The sequence below is a fragment of the Mytilus trossulus genome, chromosome 6, assembly GCF_036588685.1.
Source record: "Mytilus trossulus isolate FHL-02 chromosome 6, PNRI_Mtr1.1.1.hap1, whole genome shotgun sequence".
In the NCBI taxonomy this organism is placed as follows: domain Eukaryota; kingdom Metazoa; phylum Mollusca; class Bivalvia; order Mytilida; family Mytilidae; genus Mytilus; species Mytilus trossulus.
Window position 1 is genome coordinate 25,975,074 of NC_086378.1, and position 20,914 is coordinate 25,995,987.

The window sequence follows — 20,914 nt, forward strand, 5'->3', positions numbered from 1 at the left end:
TCCAATAAAGTGACAGACAAATGTCTTCCTCCTTCTATTTTTACTTGAAGTTTTCTATCTGCATTCATACCTCATCTTATAATATTTTGTTTGTATCATACTAATTTTTCATTTCATGTATTTTTGTAATGAATATATACCATGTAAAATGAAGGAGAGGAGATATGAGTGCAAAATACACAATTATCTACAAGTTTTAAAATATAAGGATATCATGCAATTAAACATAATGATAAAAATGAAGATAAGTCAGAAACATTGACAGACCAGATTTTTTACAATCGAATATTGGTAATTTCTTTTTCTGGTTTTGATAAATATTTTTTTTGGCTATGTATTATTATTTACAATCGATGACATCAAGTATTCACATAAAAAAAATAATAGACAGGAATTGCCTTTACAACATGTCCATGACTTGAACATTATATCATAAAACCTTGATTAGACTACAACGCACTAGTTCCTTGAACTAGACTATATTCAAAATTTTAGCAAACCATTGAAATATATAATAAGAAAGTATTTGGTGTTACTTTCAACATAATTAGTTCCGAGTATATTTGACATGTATTTTAATTGCAGTATTCAGATTCTGGGGAAAATGATGCTGAGGTAATTTGTTTTAATTAAATGGGTCTAAGTTGTTTCTGTGACAACGTAAGCTTGAATTTAAGATAGCCAAGAAACTAGTTTGTATTAAAAAAGAGGGACGAAAGATACCAGAAGGAGAGGCAAACTCATAGATAGAAAATGAACTGACAACGTAAAGGCATAAAATAAAAAGACAAACAGACAAATAATTGTACATAAGACACAACATAGAAAACTATAGACTTAGCAACACGAACACCACCAATTTTGGTATGATTATAGGTGCTCCGGAAGGGTAAACATTCCTTTTTTGCACAGAATCCACCTGCAGTTGAAATAAATGTTCAATGTTTTAGTCTGTAGCTAATTGAAATACACAGTAACAGTTTACATGCGAATCTGGTGCACTAGAAAAGAAAATTGAATACTGCATTGAACAATGAGCTGAATCCCATACTTTTCATTTTATGTAATGAGTTGATATCATGTAAAATTGAGGAGATTAGGTACGATTTCAAAAAGAGCAACAAACTAAATGTACTAGGGCTAAAATGAAGCGAGCAATTCAACAACTCAAAAAAGATTAATCGCAATAGATTGGCTTGATAGTACTTTTTAACTAATATCTTGTAAATTTCCTTTTCTGAATTAGACAACTATTATTACTTGTTAGATTTGATTATTAACATAAGAACTACACCTAGAAGTAAAAAAAGCACCGTCCATGCTTTTATTCAATAATGAGATGATAAAATATTTAGCAAATTTATTTATAGCAGAATAGAAATTTACTTAATGTTGATTGTATTTCAATTGTAAATACATCTTATTTATATGTTATATTTTTCAGATTTCGGTTTATGAAGATATGAATAAGGTATTATGTTTTTCTTGAATTGCTTGAATGCATTGTTTTGTAGTTTACGAGTAGTACCACAGTTTGATTTGGTTACAATTTTATTACAAATTGAATTAATGTTCAGTGTTTTGATCACTTATACAACTAAAGTAACATAGCTAAAATACACATCTGGTGCATTTAAATTGGTATGATATTTAAATATCACATATCACTAGGGAATTTGTAATTTTTTCAAATATTTAGTTGCAGAAGAGATATTGGCACCAAACCATGAAATGAAAATTCACATTATTGAAAATAATGGAAAATGGACAGAAGATGTGTCAAAAAGTAACTGAAGCCAGATATACATTGTGTATTAATTATGCATTCTCTTAGCGGGGTCAATATCAATAGGATTCGTCTCAGTTTTAAAAAATATACACCAATAACCATATCAAAACTTCAGTCAATTTTTTTAAAAGTAAATTTTAGCAAGATTTTCTAACATTTTAATATGTTTCTCTCTCTCGTTTTGGTACCAACTCTAATTGTTTAGTTAACATTTGAAAACGTCTAAGATTAATTGATTTTAGAGATCAATAAATTTGAATTTGTAAAATAATCCTATATCATGACTTGTTATTATTTGATAAGTTTTTAGAAACATACAAAATGTAAGACCAGTCTTTGTTACCAAATTAACTTAATAAGAAAATTTCTTTAAAATTTAATTTGAAAATCCCATTTTTTCTTATCTATAAATACTGACATTAGGATTGGAACTTCAACTCCCGAAGCATGAACTGGACAGCAGTTACTTTTACAATCCGTCCGTTGTTAAGCAAACCATTTCAAAAGATAATAAGAAAGTGCTGGGTGTGCTTTGAAAATTTATTGTTTCCCTGTCTATACAATAACTATTATATTTTTAGGATGAAGATTCTGATGAAAATGATAATCAGGTAATTTGTTTTGAAAATTGTATGAGTCAAAGATTATGTAGTACACAACAATTTTAATGGAGTATTAGAAAGACACCAGTTTAAATTATATTTTGCTTCAACTTTAGGTCACAAAAAGATTACACTGCAATTGGCCTTACGGCGCACTTTTAAATGATGCTATACTAATTTATGAGATTTGAACAGCGGTATACTACTGTTGCCTTTATCTATACTAAAATTTAGGGAAAACATTACAAAAGATATTAAGAGAGTGTTGTGTGTTCCTTGTTACTAGATATAGGAAGATGTAGTGTGAGTGCCAATGAGACAACTCTCCATCCAAATAACAATTTAAAAAAGTAAACCAATATAGGTCAATATACGGCTTTTAACACGGACCCTTTTTAACTCACACTGAGCAACAAGCTATCAAAGGCCCCAAAATTACTACGTTATTGTTTATACGATATGTAATATAATTTCAGAGTGCAGGTTCTGAGGAAGAGGATAATCAGGTAATTTGTTTTGATAATTGAATGAGTCAAAGATCTTGTAATTAACAACCTTAGTTTTGAATTTAACTGCAAGGGGACATTTGTGGGTTTACGATGTTTACACATAACAAATAGTATCAAAATTAATATCAACCTGAACAGGATTGTATTTGAAAAATAAATCACGAAGAGAGAATTCTGCCTTTAACTATGAGTTTTATCCGATAAAGTGACAGAAAAATGTCTTCCTCCTTTTCTTTGTACTTGAAGATTTCTATCTGCATTCATATCTCATCTTATTATTTTTCATTGTATCATACTAATTTTTCGTTTCATGTTGGTTTTTCTTTGTAATGAATACAAACAATGTGAAATCAAGCAGAGGTGGTGTAAGTGCTATTCATATCTCATCTTATAATTTTGTGTTTGCTTCATACTAATTTTTCATTTCATGTATATTTGTAATGAATATATACTGTGTAAAATCAAGGAGAGGTGACATGAGTGCATAATACACAACTATCTACAAGATTTAAAATATAAGGATATCATGTAATTAAACATAATGATAAACAGTGTAGTAGTGTAGATAAGTCACAAACATTGACATACCAGATTTATGACACAACTTAATTGGAATTTCTTTTTCTGATTTTGATAAGTTTTATTTTAGGCTATGTATTATTATATGCAATCGATGACATCTAGAATTCACAAAAATTAATAGACAGGAATTGCCTGTACAACTTGTCCATGACTTGAACATTATGTCATAAAAACATTGATTAGACTACAAATTACAGGGCACTAGTTCCTTGAACTAGACTATATTCAAAATTTTAGTAAACCGTTGAAATATATAATAAGAAAGTATTTGGTGTTACTTGCAATATAATAAATATCAATTATATTTGATATGTATTTCAATTGCAGTATGCAGATTCTGATGAAAATGATGATGAGGTAATTTGTTTTAATTAAATGAGTCTTAGTTGTTTCTGTGACAACGTTAGCTTGAATTTGAGATATCCAAGAAACTAGTTTGTATTAAAAAAAAAGAGGGACGAAAGATACCAGAAGGAGAGTCAAACTCATAGATAGAAAATAAACGGATAACGTAAAGGCATAAAATAAAAAGACAACCAGACAAATAATTGTAAATAAGACACAACATAGAAAACTAAAGATTTAGCAACACGAACACCACCAACAATTGGGTTTATAATAGGTGGTCCGGAAGGGTAAGCATTACTTTTTTTGCACAGAATCCACCTGCAGTTGAAATAAATAGTCTATGTGTTAGTCTGTAGCAATTTGAAATGCACAGTAACTGTTGACATTTTAATCTGATACACTAGAAAAGAAAATACTGCATTTAACATTAAGCTGAATCCACTTTTCTTTTTATGTAATGAGATGCTATCATGAAATTTCGAGGAAATTGGGTATGATTTCAAACAGAACAACTAACTAAATGTTCTAGAGCTAAAATGTAGCGAGCAATGCAACAACAAAAATAGATTAATCGCAACAGATTGGCTTGATTGTAATTTTTAACTAATATCTTGTAAATTTCCTTTTCTAAATTAGATAACTATTATTACTTGTTAGATTTGATTATTTTAATAAGAACTACACCTAGAAGTAAAAACAGCCCCGTCCATGCTATTATTCAATAATGAGATAACAAAATATTTAGCAAATTCATTTTTAATTGTATTTCAATTGTAAACAAATCTTATTTATATGTTTTATATTTTCAGATTTCGATTTATGAAGATATGAATACGGTATTTTGTTTTTCTTGAATTGCTTGAATGCATTGTTTTGTAGTTTGCGAGTAGTACCACAGTTTGTTTGGTTACAATTTTATTACAAATTGAATTAATGTTCAGTGTTAAATCACTTATATCACTTAAGTAACATAGCCGAAATACACATCTGGTGCATTTAGATTGGTATGATATTTAAATGTCACAAATCCTATTAACAAGGGAATTTGTCATTTTTTCACATATTTAGTTGCAGAAGAGATATTGTCACCAAACCATGAAATAACAATTCATATTTTTGAAAATAATGGAAAATGGACAGAATATGTGTCAAAAAGAAGCTGAAGCCAGACATACATTGTGTTTTAATTATGTAATCTCTTAGCTGGGTCAATATCAATAGGTTCCGTCTCAGTTAAAAAAAATATACACCAATAACCAAATCAAAACTTCATTCAATTTTAGCTGCAAGATGTTCTAACATTTTCATATGTTACTCTCTCTCGTTCGGTGCCAAGTTTAATTGTTTAGTAAACATTTGGCAACGTCTAAAATTAATTCATTTTAGAGATCAATTAATTCGAATTTGTAAAATAATCCTATATCATGGCTTGTTATTATTGGATAAGTTTTGGGAAACATACAAAATGTAAGACCAGTCTTTGTTACCAAATTAACTTAATAAATAATTTTCTTAAACATTTATTTTGAAAATCCGATTTTTTTTCTTATATATAATTACTTACATTAGGATTGGAACTATCAGTCCCGTAGCATGAACTAGATGGCAAATACTTTTACAACCCGTCCGTTGTTAAGCAAACTATTTCAAAAGATAATTAGAAAGTGCTGGATGTGCCTTGTAAATTTATTGTTTCCCTGTCTATACAATAAATATAATATTTTCAGGATGAAGACTCTGATGAAAATGATAATCAGGTAATTTGTTTTGAAAATTGAATGAGTCAAAGATTTTGTAGTACACCACAAGTTTTATGGAGGATTAGAAAGACACCAGTTTAAATTATATTTTGCTAAAACTTAAGGTCACAAAAAGATTACACTGCAATTGCCCTTACGGCGCACTTTTAAATGATGCTATACTAAAATTTAGGGAAAACATTACAAAAGATAATAAGAGAATGTTGTGTGTTCCTTGTTACTAGATATAGGAAGATGTGGTATGAGTGCCAATGAGACAACTCTCCATCCAAATAAAAATTAAACAAGTAAACCATTATAGGTCAATATACGGCTTTCAACACGGACCCTTTTAACATACACTGAACAACATGCTATCAAAGGCCCCAAAATTACTACGTTAATGTTTATACGATATGTAATTTAATTTCAGAGTGCAGGTTCTGATGAGGATGATAATCAGGTAATTTGCTATGATAATTGAATGAGTCAAAGATATTGTAATTAACATCCTAAGTTTTAAATTTAACTGAAAGATGACTTTTGGGGTTTACGATTTTTACATATAACACATAGTATCAAAATTAATATCAAACTGAACAGGATCGTATTTGAAAAAAAAATCAAGAATAGAGAATTCTACCTTTAACAATGAGTTCAATCCGATAAAGTGATAGAACAATGTCTTCCTCCTTCTTTTTGTACTTGAATTTTTCTATCTGCATTCATACCTCAACTTATAATTTTTCATTGTATCATACTAATTTTTCATTTCATGTGGGTTTTTTTTGGTAATAAATACAAACCATGTAAAATCAAGCATAGGTGGTGTGAATGCTATTCATACCTCATCTTATAATTGTTTGTTTGTTTCATACTAATTTTTCATTTCATGTATTATTGTAATGAATATATACCATGTTAAATCAAGAAGAGGTGGTATGAGTGCAAAATACACAACTATCTACAAGATTTAAAATATAAGGATATCATGCAATTAAACATAATGATAAACAGTGTAGATAAGTCACAAACATTGATAAACCAGATTTTTGACACAACTTAATTGGAAATTCTTTTTCTGATTTTGATAAAAATTATTTTCGGCTATGTATTATTATTTGCAATCGATGACATCTAGAATTCACAACAACAACAAAAATAATAGACAGGAATTGCCTTTACAACTTGTCCTTGACTTAAACATTGTGTCATAAAAACATTGATAAGACTACAACTTACAGCGTACTAGTTCCTTGAACTAAGCTATATTCAAAATTTTAGCAAACCATTGAAATATATAATAAGAAAGTATTTGGTGTTACTTTCAACATAATTAGTTCCGAGTATATTTGATATGTATTTCAATTACAGTATTCAGATTCTGATGAAAATGATAATGAGGTAATTTGTTTTAATTAAATGAGTCTTAGTTGTTTCTGAAACAAAGTTAGCTTGAATTTGAGATATTCAAGAAACTAGTTTGTATTAAAAAAAAAAAGAGGGACGAAAGATACCAGAAGGAGAGTCAAACTCATAGATAGAAAATAAACAGATAACGTAAAGGCATAAAATAAAAAGACAAACAGACAAATAATTGAAAATAAGACACAACATAGAAAACTAAAGACTTAGCAACACGAAAACCACCAAAAAATGGGTTGATAATAGGTGCTCCGGAAGGGTAAACATTCCTTTTTTGCACAGAATCCACCTGCAGTTGAAATAAATAATCTATGTTTTAGTCTGTAGCAATTTGAAATGCACAGTAACTGTTGACATTTTAATCTGATGCAATAGAAAAGAAAATTGAACATTGAGCTGAATCCCATTCTTTTCTTTTTATGTAATGAGATGCTTTCATGAAATTTCGAGAAAATTGGGTATGATTTCAAAAAGAACAACTAACTAAATGTACTAGAGCTAAAATGAAGCGAGCATTGCAACGACAAAAAATGGATTAATCGCAATAGATTGTACTTTTTAACTAATATCTTGTAAATTTCCTTTTCTGAATTAGATAACTATTATTACTTGTTAGATTTGATTATTAACATCAGAACTACACCTAGAAGTAAATACTGCCCCGTCCATGCTATTATTCAATAATGAGATAATAAAATATTTAGCAAATTCATTTTTAATTGTATTTCAATTGTAAATAAATCTTTTTTATATGTTTTGTATTTTCAGATTTCGATTTATGAAGATATGAATAAGGTATTATGTTTTTCTTAAATTGCTTGAATGCATTGTTTTGTAGTTTACGAGTAGTACCACAGTTTGTTTGGTTACAATTTTATTACAAATTGAATTAATGTTCAGTGTTATAATCACTTATATCACTAAAGTAACATAGCCGAAATACACATCTGGCGATTTAGTTTGGTATGATACTTAAATATCACAAATACTATTAACTAGGGAATTTGTCATTTTTTCACATATTTAGTTGCAAAAGAGATTTTGTCACCAAATCATGAAATAAAAATTCACATTTTTGAAAATAATGGAAATGGACAGAATATGAGTCAAAAAGTAGCTGAAGCCAGACATACATTGTGTTTTAATTATGTATTCTCTCAGCGGTTTCAATATCAATAGGCTCCGTCTCAGTTAAAAAAATATACACCGATAACCATACCAAAACTTCATTCAATTTTAGCTGCAAGATGTTCTAACATTTTCATATGTTTCTCTTTCTCGTTTGGTACCAAGTTTAATTGTTTAGTAAACATTTGACAACGTCTAAAATTAATTCATTTTAGAGATCAATGAATTCGAATTTGTAAAATAATCCTATATCATGACTTGTTATTATTGGATAAGTTTTGGGAAACATACAAAATGTAAGACCAGTCTTTGTTACCAAATTAACTTAAAAAGCAATTTTTTTAAACATTTATTTTGAAAATCATTTTTTTTTTCTTATATATAATTACTTACATTAGGATTGGAACTATCAGTCCCGTAGCATGAACTAGATGGCAAATACTTTTACAACCCGTCCGTTGTTAAGCAAACCATTTCAAAAGATAATAAGAAAGTGCTGGATGTGCCTTGTAAATTTATTGTTTCCCTGTCTATACAATAAATATTATATTTTCAGGATGAAGATTTTGATGAAAATGATAATCAGGTAATTTGTTTTGAAAATTGAATGAGTCAAATATTTTGTAGTACACAACAAGTTTAACGGAGGATTAGAAAGACACCAGTTTAAATTATACTTTGCTAAAACTTAAGTTCACAAAAAGATTACACTGCAATTGCCCTTACAGCGCACTTTTATATGATGCTATATTAAAAATTAGGGAAAACATTACAAAAGATAATGAGAAAGTGTTGTGTGTTCTTTGTAACTAGATATAGAAAGATGTGGTATGAGTGCCAATGAGACAACTCTCCTTCCAAATAACAATTTAAAAAAGTAAACCATTATAGGTCAATATACGGCTTTCAACACGGACCCTTTTTAACTCACACTGAACAACAAGCTTTCAAAGGCCCCAAAATTACGACGTTATTGTTTATACGATCTGTAATATAATTTCAGAGTGCAGGTTCTGAGGAAGATGATAATCAGGTAATTTGTTTTGATAATTGAATGAGCCAAAGATCTTGTAATTAACAACCTAAGTTTTGAAATTAACTGAAACGCGACATTTTGGGGTTTACGAATTTAACACACAACACATAGTATCAAAATTAATATCGAACTGAATAGGATCGTATTTGAAAAAAAATCAAGAAGAGAGAATTCTGCCTTTAACAATGAGTTTTATCCGATAAAGTGACAGAGCAATGTCTTCCTCCTTCTCTTTGTGCTTGAAATTTTCTATCTGCATTTATATCTCATCTTATAATTTTTATTTGCATCATACTAATTTTTCATTTCATGTGTTTTTTGTAATGAAAACATACCATGTAAAATCAAGGAGAGGTGGTATGAGTGCCATTTATACCTCATCTTATAATATTTTGTTTGTATCATACTAATTTTTCATTTCATGTATTTTTTTAAGAATATATACCATGTAAAATGAAGGAGAGGTGGTATGAGTGCAAAATACACAACTATCTACAAGATTTAAAATATAAGGATATCATGCAATTAAACATAATGATAAAAATGTCACAAACATTGACATACCAGATTTTTGACACAACTTAATTGGTATTTCTTTTTCTGATTTTGATAAATTTTATTTGTGGCTATGTATTATTATTTACAATCGATTCCATCTAGAATTCACAAAAAATGAATAGACAGGATTTTCCTTTACAAATCGTCTATAACTTGAACATTATGTTATAAAAACAGTGATTAGACTACAACTTACAGCGCACTAGTTCTTTCAACTAAGCTATATTCAAAATTTTAGCAAACCATTGCAATATATAATAAGTAAGTATTTGGTGTTGCTTGCTTTAAATTAGTACCGATTATATTCAAACCATTGCAATATATAATAAGAAAGTATTTGGTGTTGCTTGCAATATAATTAGTACCGAGTATATTTGATATGTATTTTAATTGCAGTATGCAGATTCTGAGGAAAATGATGTTGAGGTGATTTGTTTTATTTTAATGGGTCTTAGTTGTTTCTGTGAAAACGTTAGTTTCAATTTAAGATAGCAAAGAAACTAGTTTGTATTAAAAAAGAGGGACGAAAGATACCAGAAGGAGAGGCAAACTCATAGATAGAAAATGAACTGACAACGTAAAGGCATAAAATAAAAAGACAAACAGACAGATAATTGTACATAAGACAAAACATAGAAAACGAAAGACTTAGCAACACGAAAACCACCAAAAATTGGTGTGATTTTAGGTGCTCCGGAAGGGGAAAGTATAACTATTTTGCACGGAATCCACCTGCAGTTGAAATAAATGTTCAATGTTTTAGTCTGTAGCAATTTGAAATCAACAGTAACTGTTGATATGTAAATCTGGTGCACGAGAAAAGAAAATTGAATACTGCATTGAACAATGAACTAAATCCCATACTTTTCTTTTTATGTAATGAGTTGATATCATGTAAATTATAAGAGATTGGGTATGATTTTCAAAAAGAACAACTAACTAAATGTACTAGAGCTAAAATGAAGCGAGCAATTCAACAGCAACAAATAGATTAATCGCAACAGAATGGCTTGATAGTAATTTTTAACTAATATCTTGTAAATTTCCTTTTCTGAATCAGATAACTATTATTACTTGTTAGATTGCATTATTAGCATAAGAACTAAACCTAGAAGTAAAAACAGCCCCGTCCATGCTTTTATTCAATATTGAGATGATGAAATATTTAGCAAATTAATTTATAGCAGAATAGAAATTTTCGTTTGATGTTGATTGTATTTCAAATGTAAATAAATCTTATTTATATGTTATATTTTTTCAGATTTCGGTTTCTGACGATATGAATAAGGTATTATGTTTTTCTTAAATTGCTTGAATGCATTGTTTTGTAGTTTACGAGTAGCACCACAGTTTGATTTGGTTATAATTGTATTACAAATTGAATTATTGTTCAGTGTTTTGATCACTTATATAACTAAAGTTACAGAGCTAAAATACACATCTGGTGCATTTAAATTGGTATGATTTTTAAATGGCGCAAATCCGATTAAATAGGGCATTTGTCATTTCTTCACATATATGTGCACTTAATACCATATCAAAACTTCGTTCAATTTTTTTTAATGTAAATTGTAGCTGCAAGATGTTCTAACACTTTCATATGTTTCTCTCTTTCGTTTAATTGTTTAGTAAACATTTGAAAACGTCTAAAATTAATTCATTTTAGAGATCAATGAATTCGAATTTGTAGAATAATCCTTTATCATGACTTGTTATTATTGGATCAGTTTTGGGAAACATACAAAATGTAAGACCAGTCTTTGTTACCAAATTAACTTAAAAAGCAATTTTTTTAAACATTTATTTTGAAAATCATTTTTTTTTCTTATATATAATTACTTACATTAGGATTAGAACTATAAGTCCCGTAGCATGAACTGGATGGAAAATACTTTTACAACCCGTCCGTTGTTAAGCAAACCATTTCAAAAGATAATAAGAAAGTGCTGGATGTGCCTTGTAAATTTATTGTTTCCCTGCCTATACAATAAATATTATATTTTCAGGATGAAGATTCTGATGAAAATGATAATCAGGTAATTTGTTTTGAAAATTGAATGAGTCAAAGATTTTGTAGTACAAAACAAGTTTAATGGAGGATTAGAAAGACACCAGTTTAAATTATATTTTGCTAAAACTTAAGGTCACAAAAAGATAACACTGCAATTGCCCTTACAGCGCGCTTTTAAATGATGCTATATTAAAATTTAGGGAAAACATCACAAAAGATAAAAAGAAAATTGTTGTTTGTTCCTTGTAACTAGATATAGGAAGATGTAGTGTAAGTGCCAAAGAGACAACTCTCCATCCAAATAACAATTTAAAAAAGTAAACCATTATACGGCTTTTAACACGGACCCTTTTTAACTCACACTGAACAACAAGCTATCAGAGGCCCCACAATTACGACATTATTGTTTATACGATATGTAATATAATTTCAGAGCGCAGGTTCTGAGGAAGATGATAATCAGGTAATTTTTTTTTATAATTGAATGAGTCAAAGATCTTGTAATTAACAACCTTAGTTTTGAATTTAACTGAAAAGGGACATTTTTGGGTTTACGATTTTTACACATAACAAATAGTATCAAAATTATTATCAACCTGAACGGGATCGTATTTGAAAAAAAAATCACGAAAAGAGAATTCTGTCTTTAGCAATGAGTTGAATCCGATAAAGTGACAGAAAAATGTCTTCCTCCTTCTCTTTGTACTTGAAGATTTCTATCTGCATTCATATCTCATCTTATAATTTTTCATTGTATCATACTAATTTTTCGTTTCATGTGGGTTTTTTTTTATAATGAATACAAACCATGTAAAATCAAGCAGAGTGGTGTAAGTGCTATTCATATCTCATCTTATAATTTTTTGTTTGTTTCATACTAATTTTTCATTTCATGCATATTTGTAATGAATATATACCATGTAAAATCAAGGAGAGGTGGTATGAGTGCAAAATACACAACTATCTACAAGATTTAAAATATAAGGATATCATGCAATTAAACATAATGATAAACAGTGTAGATAAGTCACAAACATTGATAAACCAGATTTTTGACACAACTTAATTGGAAATTCTTTTTCTGATTTTGATAAAAATTATTTTCGGCTATGTATTATTATTTGCAATCGATGACATCTAGAATTCACAACAACAATTTTGGGGCCCTTTATAGCTTGTTGTTCGGTGTGAGCCAAGGCTCCGTGTTGAAGGCCATACTTTAAGCTATAATGGTTTACTTTTTAAATTGTTATTTGGATGGAGAGTTGTCTCATTGGCACTCACACCACATCTGCCTATATCTATAAACACGGCTTCCTCTGCCTCATTCAATAGAGATATATATCTGGAATTTGACATACGCGGTCATTTCAGTTCCAGAATCCATAACAAACGAGACGATGTTGATTTGAAATGTTTAATTTCCCAAGCCTTAGTAGCAGTACTGCATATGTATAGGACATACATTTGATAGGTTATTATGAATTCACTAGCATGTAACTGCTACTTATACTTTAGAAATAAGTCACCAGTGGCTGAGCAGACAATTATTGAGCCAATTTTATGCCAATGAACGTCTCGTCATTTTTCTGTTTCAATTATTTTAGAAGACATTGTTGATAAATATTCCGTGCCAACTCACAAAGAAAAGATAATAGTATTGACGAATATTTTCTAGGAACTGACGTTTTTTATCATATTAATTGAGTGTTATAGTGTTGGTTTTTTTTTTATTTGTCAATTTTAATATTTAATATTTAGTCTATTTTTGGTAATATCATTTTGCTGCAAAATGTGTGACAAATATGTGCAGTTTTAATAAAAGTTGATTTTTTTAAATTTACCATTGAATTTGCTCGATAGTAGTTAATCATACGCAGTCTTATCTTATTTTCATTGGTTTTTATTTCTGTAAAATAAGAAAACAATCTAAAATCAATATATAATGTATTTGATAAATCACACATGAAATTGATTGAAAAATATATCAAAATCGCAATCATACTGAAATCAAAACGGAAAGTCCCTAATCATATGAGACAACTCCTAACAAGAAACAAATGACACAGACATAAACATTTATAGCTGGTCACCGTACAGCCTTCAACAATGAACAAAAACAATACCGCATAGTCAGTTATAAAAGAACCCGAAATGACAATGTAAAACAATTCAAACGAGAAAACTAACGACATTATTCATTTTACAAAAATAATCGAAAAACAAATATGTTACACATAAACAAACGACAACCACTGAATTACAGACTCCTGACTTGGGACAGGCACATACATACATAATGTGGCTGGTTTAATTGTTAGCGGGATCCCAACCCTCCCCTAACCTGGAACAGTTTTATAACAGTACAACATAAGAACGAACTATTAAAATCAGTTGAAAAAGTCTTAACTCGTCAGATTGAAAATAATACAAGTGGACGTGGCCAGGTACTTGTACATCTCAACAACAAAAATACACTAGGAACAGATGTGAGAGAACTCGTAGTTAACATCTTTTGTAAAAAGGACGAGAGGTTCTTAAGATACCCCTGATTTTTCAACTATCTTCTCAGACACTGGTAACGGTTTAGAAAGTCGCGTAGATGCTCGTTAATAGTGAATAAGTTGGGAAATGTATCCATATGCAGGTGCAGTTGGTGAATTGCTTCTAATGTGGGGGACATTAACAATTTAAAAATTAAAAACGTCTCGTTTGTCTTTGATCATGGTAATGATATGACCGTGTATGTTAAATTCGAGATATAGGTCTAAAATGAGGCGGAGAAAATTTTATGGAACCCAACGTATAAAAATAACACAAAAATGCATATAGACAAAGCACATTAGCAAAAATGAAAGAAAGGATTACAAAATATTATCATAGAACAATACTACAGTGACGGAAAGTTTAAGTACAGGGCCACATCGTATGTATTTATCAAAGACAAAACAACAAAAGGCATTTATACAAAGCACATCAGCCAAAATGAAACACAAGAATGCAAAACTTATCATAGAACTATAAAACAATGACGGGATCTAACTTTTGTCGGTTCAAGCGATTACCTCTTAACCAGATTTTGATTTCTTTTAATTTTGATTGCTTAAATGCAAAATTGAACTGTGTAAACAATGATACAAAAACCAAAAAGAATTATATAAAAAAAATGTCGTCGTGTTATTGGCTTTGTTTTAATGTTGTTGGTTTAAAATTATTTTTTTTTTATATTTGAAAACAATTTTGTAAAATGGGCCTAATTAATAATCTTCTTTTGAACCTTTTCGAAAGAAAGTCATCACAAACACCATGTAGCGAGATGGACAGTATTGTATTTATATTCATATGTCATTCGCTTTTTCTTAATTTGATCAGCATCAATTCTAATAGGTAAGTTCTTTGACATAAGGAATAAAATTTATAGGCGCAAAGTATTGCCTAAAACCAACTGCCGTTTGATTATATAGTGACATGATCAAATCTTATTTAGAATTTTAAAAAGATAGTATAAATATGTTTGTTTTTTGCCGTTTATAAAATTGATTCCCCGTATAAATTCTATATTTTTAACATACAGATTCCGAAGAAAATTCAAACAGGGTCAGTTTTTTATAAGTTATGCACGAACATATTTGAACATATTTGAATATACATGTACATTAACCCATGCATTTTAGATGAAGGGTGACGCTCTGTGGCAAAATTGCTTGAAATATATCGTTCACTCTGTATTATTTCTATTGTTTTGAATTTCCAAATATTTTGGTGTCGATATTAACTAGAGCAATCTGTAACTTGAATGATGTATACTGTCATAAATTGCATAGAATTTATTGGCTTTGTTTCAATGTTGTTGTTTTTTTGTTTTTTTATGATATTTGAAAAAAAATTGTATAATGGGCGTTTTCAATGATTTTTTTTTGGGTACATTTTCGAAAGAAAGTCATCACAAACACCATGTAGAGAGATGAACAGTATTGTTTTTATAACTCATATGTTACGAGCTTTATCTAAATTAGATTAGCATTAATTCTTATAAGTAAGTTCTTTAACATAAGAAATACAATTTATAGTCGCAAAACATTGCCTAAAAACAACTGCCGTTTGATTATATAGTGACAGTGGACCATTTAAAAAAAATATGAATATATTTGGGTTTTTTCCCCGTTTTTGAATTGATTCTCAGTATATATTTTATATTTTCAGGATACAGATTCAGAAGTAAATTCAAACAGGGTCAGTTTTGTATAAGTTATGCACGAACACATTTGAATATACATCTAGAGAAATCGGTACCTTTAATGATGTATACTGTCACAAATTGCATAAACTGAGAGATGTTCCAACATTTATTCATGAAGCCAATATTTTTTCCAACAAATCGCACAAAAAAAACAACGATAAACTAGAACTCCTTTAAATGTCACTGGAGTGACACATACATATTTATCAAGCCTTCATCTTTTAAGTGTCGTCATAATTTAGACTTAAGATATTTTTATACATAAAGACCTTTCTAAACCCACTGATTTTTTTCTTTTAAATTATGATAGCTGATATTTACCTGAAAGACAACCTACGTTCGTTTTGAGATTTCCTTACTTTTACTAATAAATAGTCTATATGGTGTTTATTAATCAATGAATTTTAAAATATAGTCTAATCAGGAGCCTGTAATTCAGTGGTTGTCGTTTGTTTAAGTCTTACATATTTGTTTTTCGTTCATTTTCTTTTACATAAATAAGGCCGTTAGTTTTTTCGTTTGAATTATTTTATATTGTCTTATCGGGGCCTTATATAGCTGACTATATGCGGTATGGGCTTTGTTCATTGTTGAAGGCCGTACGGTGACCTATAATTGTTAATTTCTGTGTCATTTTGGTCTATTGTGGATAGTTGTCTCATTGGCAATCATACCACATCTTCTTTTTTATAATACATTTTTGAGACATCTATGACTTTTTGAAATCCAAATGTAAAATATGAAAGTTTTACAGGCAATCTTTATGTTCAAAGATTGCTGTATTTTGCTAATTTACTACTAATAAATCGGATTTAGTTTTGAATTCTATATATTGATATAACTTTGTCTGTATATAGATAAGAACCTTGAACAAAAGCTTTAACATAATTAAATACAGCATTTATTAATTAGTTAAATCGCATAAGGCGACATATAGTTGGGGTTAACAACGCTCAATTTATCTCTTGGTGATAGTTTATTCATTGTTATTCATTCACCATCCCCCAACATATTTTGTATAGAGATAAACAAAGAATTGGCCACTATAAAATTTCTCTCATAATAATTAAAACTTGTGTCATCCAAGTCTCCGTTTTCAAGGCTTCAGTCAAGGTGCAGAAAAAACCCAGGTGTCGTTTATTCTCTGGAAGGTCAAATCTTAATTAAGAACTGTGGTTGAACTGAAACTACAAATGTATGATATACTTTTTTTTGCAAATTCCAATTTCGAAGGGAAAACGAAATTTGTTCTCTTTTGTTGTCGTTTGATTTGTCATTCATAAGTATTAAATACAATTTTCTTCTTCTTTTTCAATATTGAAATTATGATAGAATAAAGCATAAGAGTTTAAGGTAGGGTGTAGACAATAATGTTTAAATGTCGGAGGCTTTTTATAACACTGTACGTATATCGTTAAGGATTAGTTTTCAAATTGATAATCGACTATTATAATTGTTTACATCCACTGCATTCAGTAAGGTAGCTTTGGTGTCTGAATTTTTTCGACGATAGGTTATTCGTTAACTTAGTAAAATACTTCTCGGTAAATGTAGTTGTAAATTTCAAAAGAAGTCTGAGGATCATGGACATAGTTTTGTCGTGATGATATATTGAAATTAACGAAATTTGAGATATTTCACTTCTTTTTCATAAAGGGGAAACATTTTAAACTTCTGAATTATAAAAAAAAAAGGGGGGGTCACAGCCCTTATTCTCTTAAAAAAACATAATATGTATTAATTATTGTTCAGTCTTTAAATTTCAAGTATTAGGTATTTTGTTGTATATTGAAAGACACTTAGTGAAATATATTTAAAACAAAAAACAAAATCTTGCAACATGACCAGAACATGACCTCAACGGACGTTCAGAAAACATACAATTTACCTAAAACTTATAGTTGTCTCATTTTAATGACCCCATATATCTTAATATCATCTTAAAAAAAATCATTAGCTCAAGATACAGGAACATTTTGTATGGTCATATACACAAGATAAACTCGTAAATAATTACATGAAAAAGCTCTTTGTTAATTTACGAAGCACGGTTGTCGGCTCTTCGAACTTTCCCGAAGTCTTCAGTTAATTGACGACTTTATTTGGAAGATGTCTCCTTACATTATACTATATATATTCTAATAAAATTACACCGCGGGTCTTTATTTTGACCTCTTTTACAATTGTTTGGCATCATACTGAATGTATACATTCTCGTTAAATCGCCCTTGGTGTATTATTTAAGCACTACTTCCGTTCGATTATAGCATTATACCGGTACCACTACATTTATTGCATATAAACACACACAAAGCTTGCGAATTACAATTTACAATTACAACTGTAGAATTACCATATACACAATGCTACAGGTATTGATCTATGCAACGAGAAGTTATATAAAAATAAACTCTGAACTGTTTAATTTTCCAGAAACTCATATGCAGGTCCTTATTTTGACCTTATTATAGCCATAACAAATCTCAGGATAATATGCATATGAAGGTTTCTTATTGTATAGAAGTCGTACTACATGTACATGTGGATATTTTACAAATAATGGTACAAGAAGGTATTTTCTATGTAACTGAAACCTCCAGCAAACGTTATATCATTCTTTGTCGTGAAGTTTAATTTTAAAATACAATTGCAGAGTTGTTTCACTTGAACGTGTGTGAACCTCACAAATATAATTGGTTTTGTAAGCAATGCACCGGAAATGATGGAAATGAAAAGATGCAGAAAATCATATTTTCTCTCTTTAATACAAATACGCAGAAATAAGATTTTTGAAAAGACATGTATACGCTATCCTAATAATATAACATTTTTTTTATGTAAAGTGATTATGTCTACGCTGTGTTAATCTCGAAAATTCAGTACCGTTTTTGTCAAATAAAGAGATAAGAAATAGAAAAAAATGTCAGGTACTTACAACACGCATATTGTTATAGTACCAGGATTTCTCATTCAAATGATATATTATATGTGTGTGTTAGGGGGAGATTAGTATCCAAAAATGATGCTCTCAGTCACTGCACTAGTAATAAAACGGCTATCTAGTATATATAATTAGCTTTATATTTACAGGATACAGATTATGAAGACGAATAGAATGATGTGAGTTTGTTCTCAACTTTATGAAAATTTTGTAGTTAAATTCAACTTGATTATAAGATTATGTAATAGTAAAAGCTCAATGATCAGTATATATTGATATTAATTAAAAGACCTTGAAAAATAAAGGCAGGTAAAACTTACATAAATGAAGAGATAAATGATAAATGAAGAGATTGATGCCTGATTTATATAATTCCAAGGCCCTCAGTCGGCTCCAGAAGCGACGAACATGACGAAGCAGCGCATCTATTTTGGGTGGGCAAATATCCTCTTTTTGATTTGGGACGAGCTCTGACGTCCCACGGCCCCAGCTTGTCTGGCAAAACAGCCGTCGGACGTCAGAGTAATCTCGGACTAAGCAAATTTATAAGCTAGATGCAAGGATACTTCGACCTTACATAAAGGGTACAATTGTTAAATCTTTAATTCACAAATATCGTCAGTGCATAAGAATCTGTATTTTTTTATTTTATCATGACTGCAGTAAATAAATTGTTCCTTTGACTTGTTCACCGAACCTGTTCTTTTCTAATAAATTGAAGATTCTTATGAGATGTAATAATTGATTGTGCCATTTTGATATAAAAAATATATATGATGATTATTTATTCCAATATTAACAATATCATGCATTTTCTAAGGGTTTTCATAAATAATATGCCAACAACTTAAAACAACAATTGTAATAATTAGCTAGTGTTCAAGTGATGTTCAAGGTAGACTAAACAATAAATATTTCACAATTAAACATTGTATAAACACTGTTTTTCATTATTTCTTTTGAAAAACGTTGTAATTGACAGTAATGTTTGAACAGGCATTGAATATTGGAGTTGGCATAGCTTTCTTGTTAATACTAACAGCATCAACTGAGTTTGACTGCTTTGGTATACATCTTGGAACTTCAATATGTATGAGGGATTTCAAAAATTAGTCATTACCATCATCATGATCATCAGCTTCCAATTCAGAAATGATTTCATTAATTAGGATTTGTGTTTTGGAGTCGGACAATGACTGTAAAATGAAAGTGAAAATGAGGCAGTTGATATTGTTTCAGTTTCAACGGTCAAACTTGTTTGTGAAAGACACAAATAATCAACATTTGACGACAAAGAGGCTGGTTTTGTAACTTTGGATGTTTTGCATTGTTGTTTTTTTTACTTCCAGTCTCTAACATCACTTGTCTTGTATTTTTTACACATTTTACTTCTATATATGTCTTTAAGTACACATCAGATTTATGCCCAGTGACACTCATAATGTGTTGACTGGGAATGTGTGTTTCATCCAAAATGTAGACAGTTGTAGTCCTACAAGAATGGTTGGTATACTCTCTTGACAGATTGACTGCATTGCTTATCTCATATTGCCTAACTTGTTATGTCCAAAGGGAATGTTTTCATTATATATCCCCTCTTTAGCTGCTGATTTTGGCTGTTGAAAAATAGTATTACACTTTGGATTTAGATGGTAGATATATTTTACAAACGAGCGTAATGACAATTGGTCACTACCTGAAAAGACAAAACACATTACAATGAAAAGACATTGTCTATATTGAAAAACAAATCAGAGATATGCAAATAATATATTGATATTAATATATCAATGAGATAGTTTTCATCGAATTACGAGATTGGTTGTGTCTTTGATTTCTTCGTTTCTTTTTTATTGGCATTTCCATATAAAATTAAGCCAAAACGTCAAATTGTTCATCGTCATAAGTTTCAAAGTCGAGTGACAGGCTCTTCTCTGCCAAACATTAACGTAAATTATTAAGAGCTATGTTGATTTTCCTCTACGTTTTTCATATAGATCTCCGTC

At 29.5% G+C, this 20,914-nt stretch overlaps 1 protein-coding gene and 1 long non-coding RNA gene across 2 annotated transcripts in view; both read left to right on the forward strand.

Moving 5' to 3' along the window:
• Positions 1 to 6,940: 6,940 nt before the first annotated feature.
• On the forward strand, positions 6,941 to 15,961 carry LOC134720996 (uncharacterized). The gene is made up of 5 exons (XR_010107820.1): positions 6,941 to 6,973; positions 7,763 to 7,789; positions 11,723 to 11,752; positions 12,161 to 12,190; positions 15,931 to 15,961. It is a non-coding gene; the product is annotated as an uncharacterized LOC134720996 (long non-coding RNA).
• Positions 15,962 to 18,330: 2,369 nt separating this feature from the next.
• Positions 18,331 to 20,914, forward strand: part of LOC134722449 (uncharacterized) — a 32,509-nt gene continuing 29,925 nt past the window's right edge. Inside the window, exon 1 of the mRNA XM_063586070.1 lies at positions 18,331 to 18,339. Within this exon, the coding sequence (XP_063442140.1) occupies positions 18,331 to 18,339 (9 nt within the window). The remainder of the gene's footprint in view (positions 18,340 to 20,914) is intronic.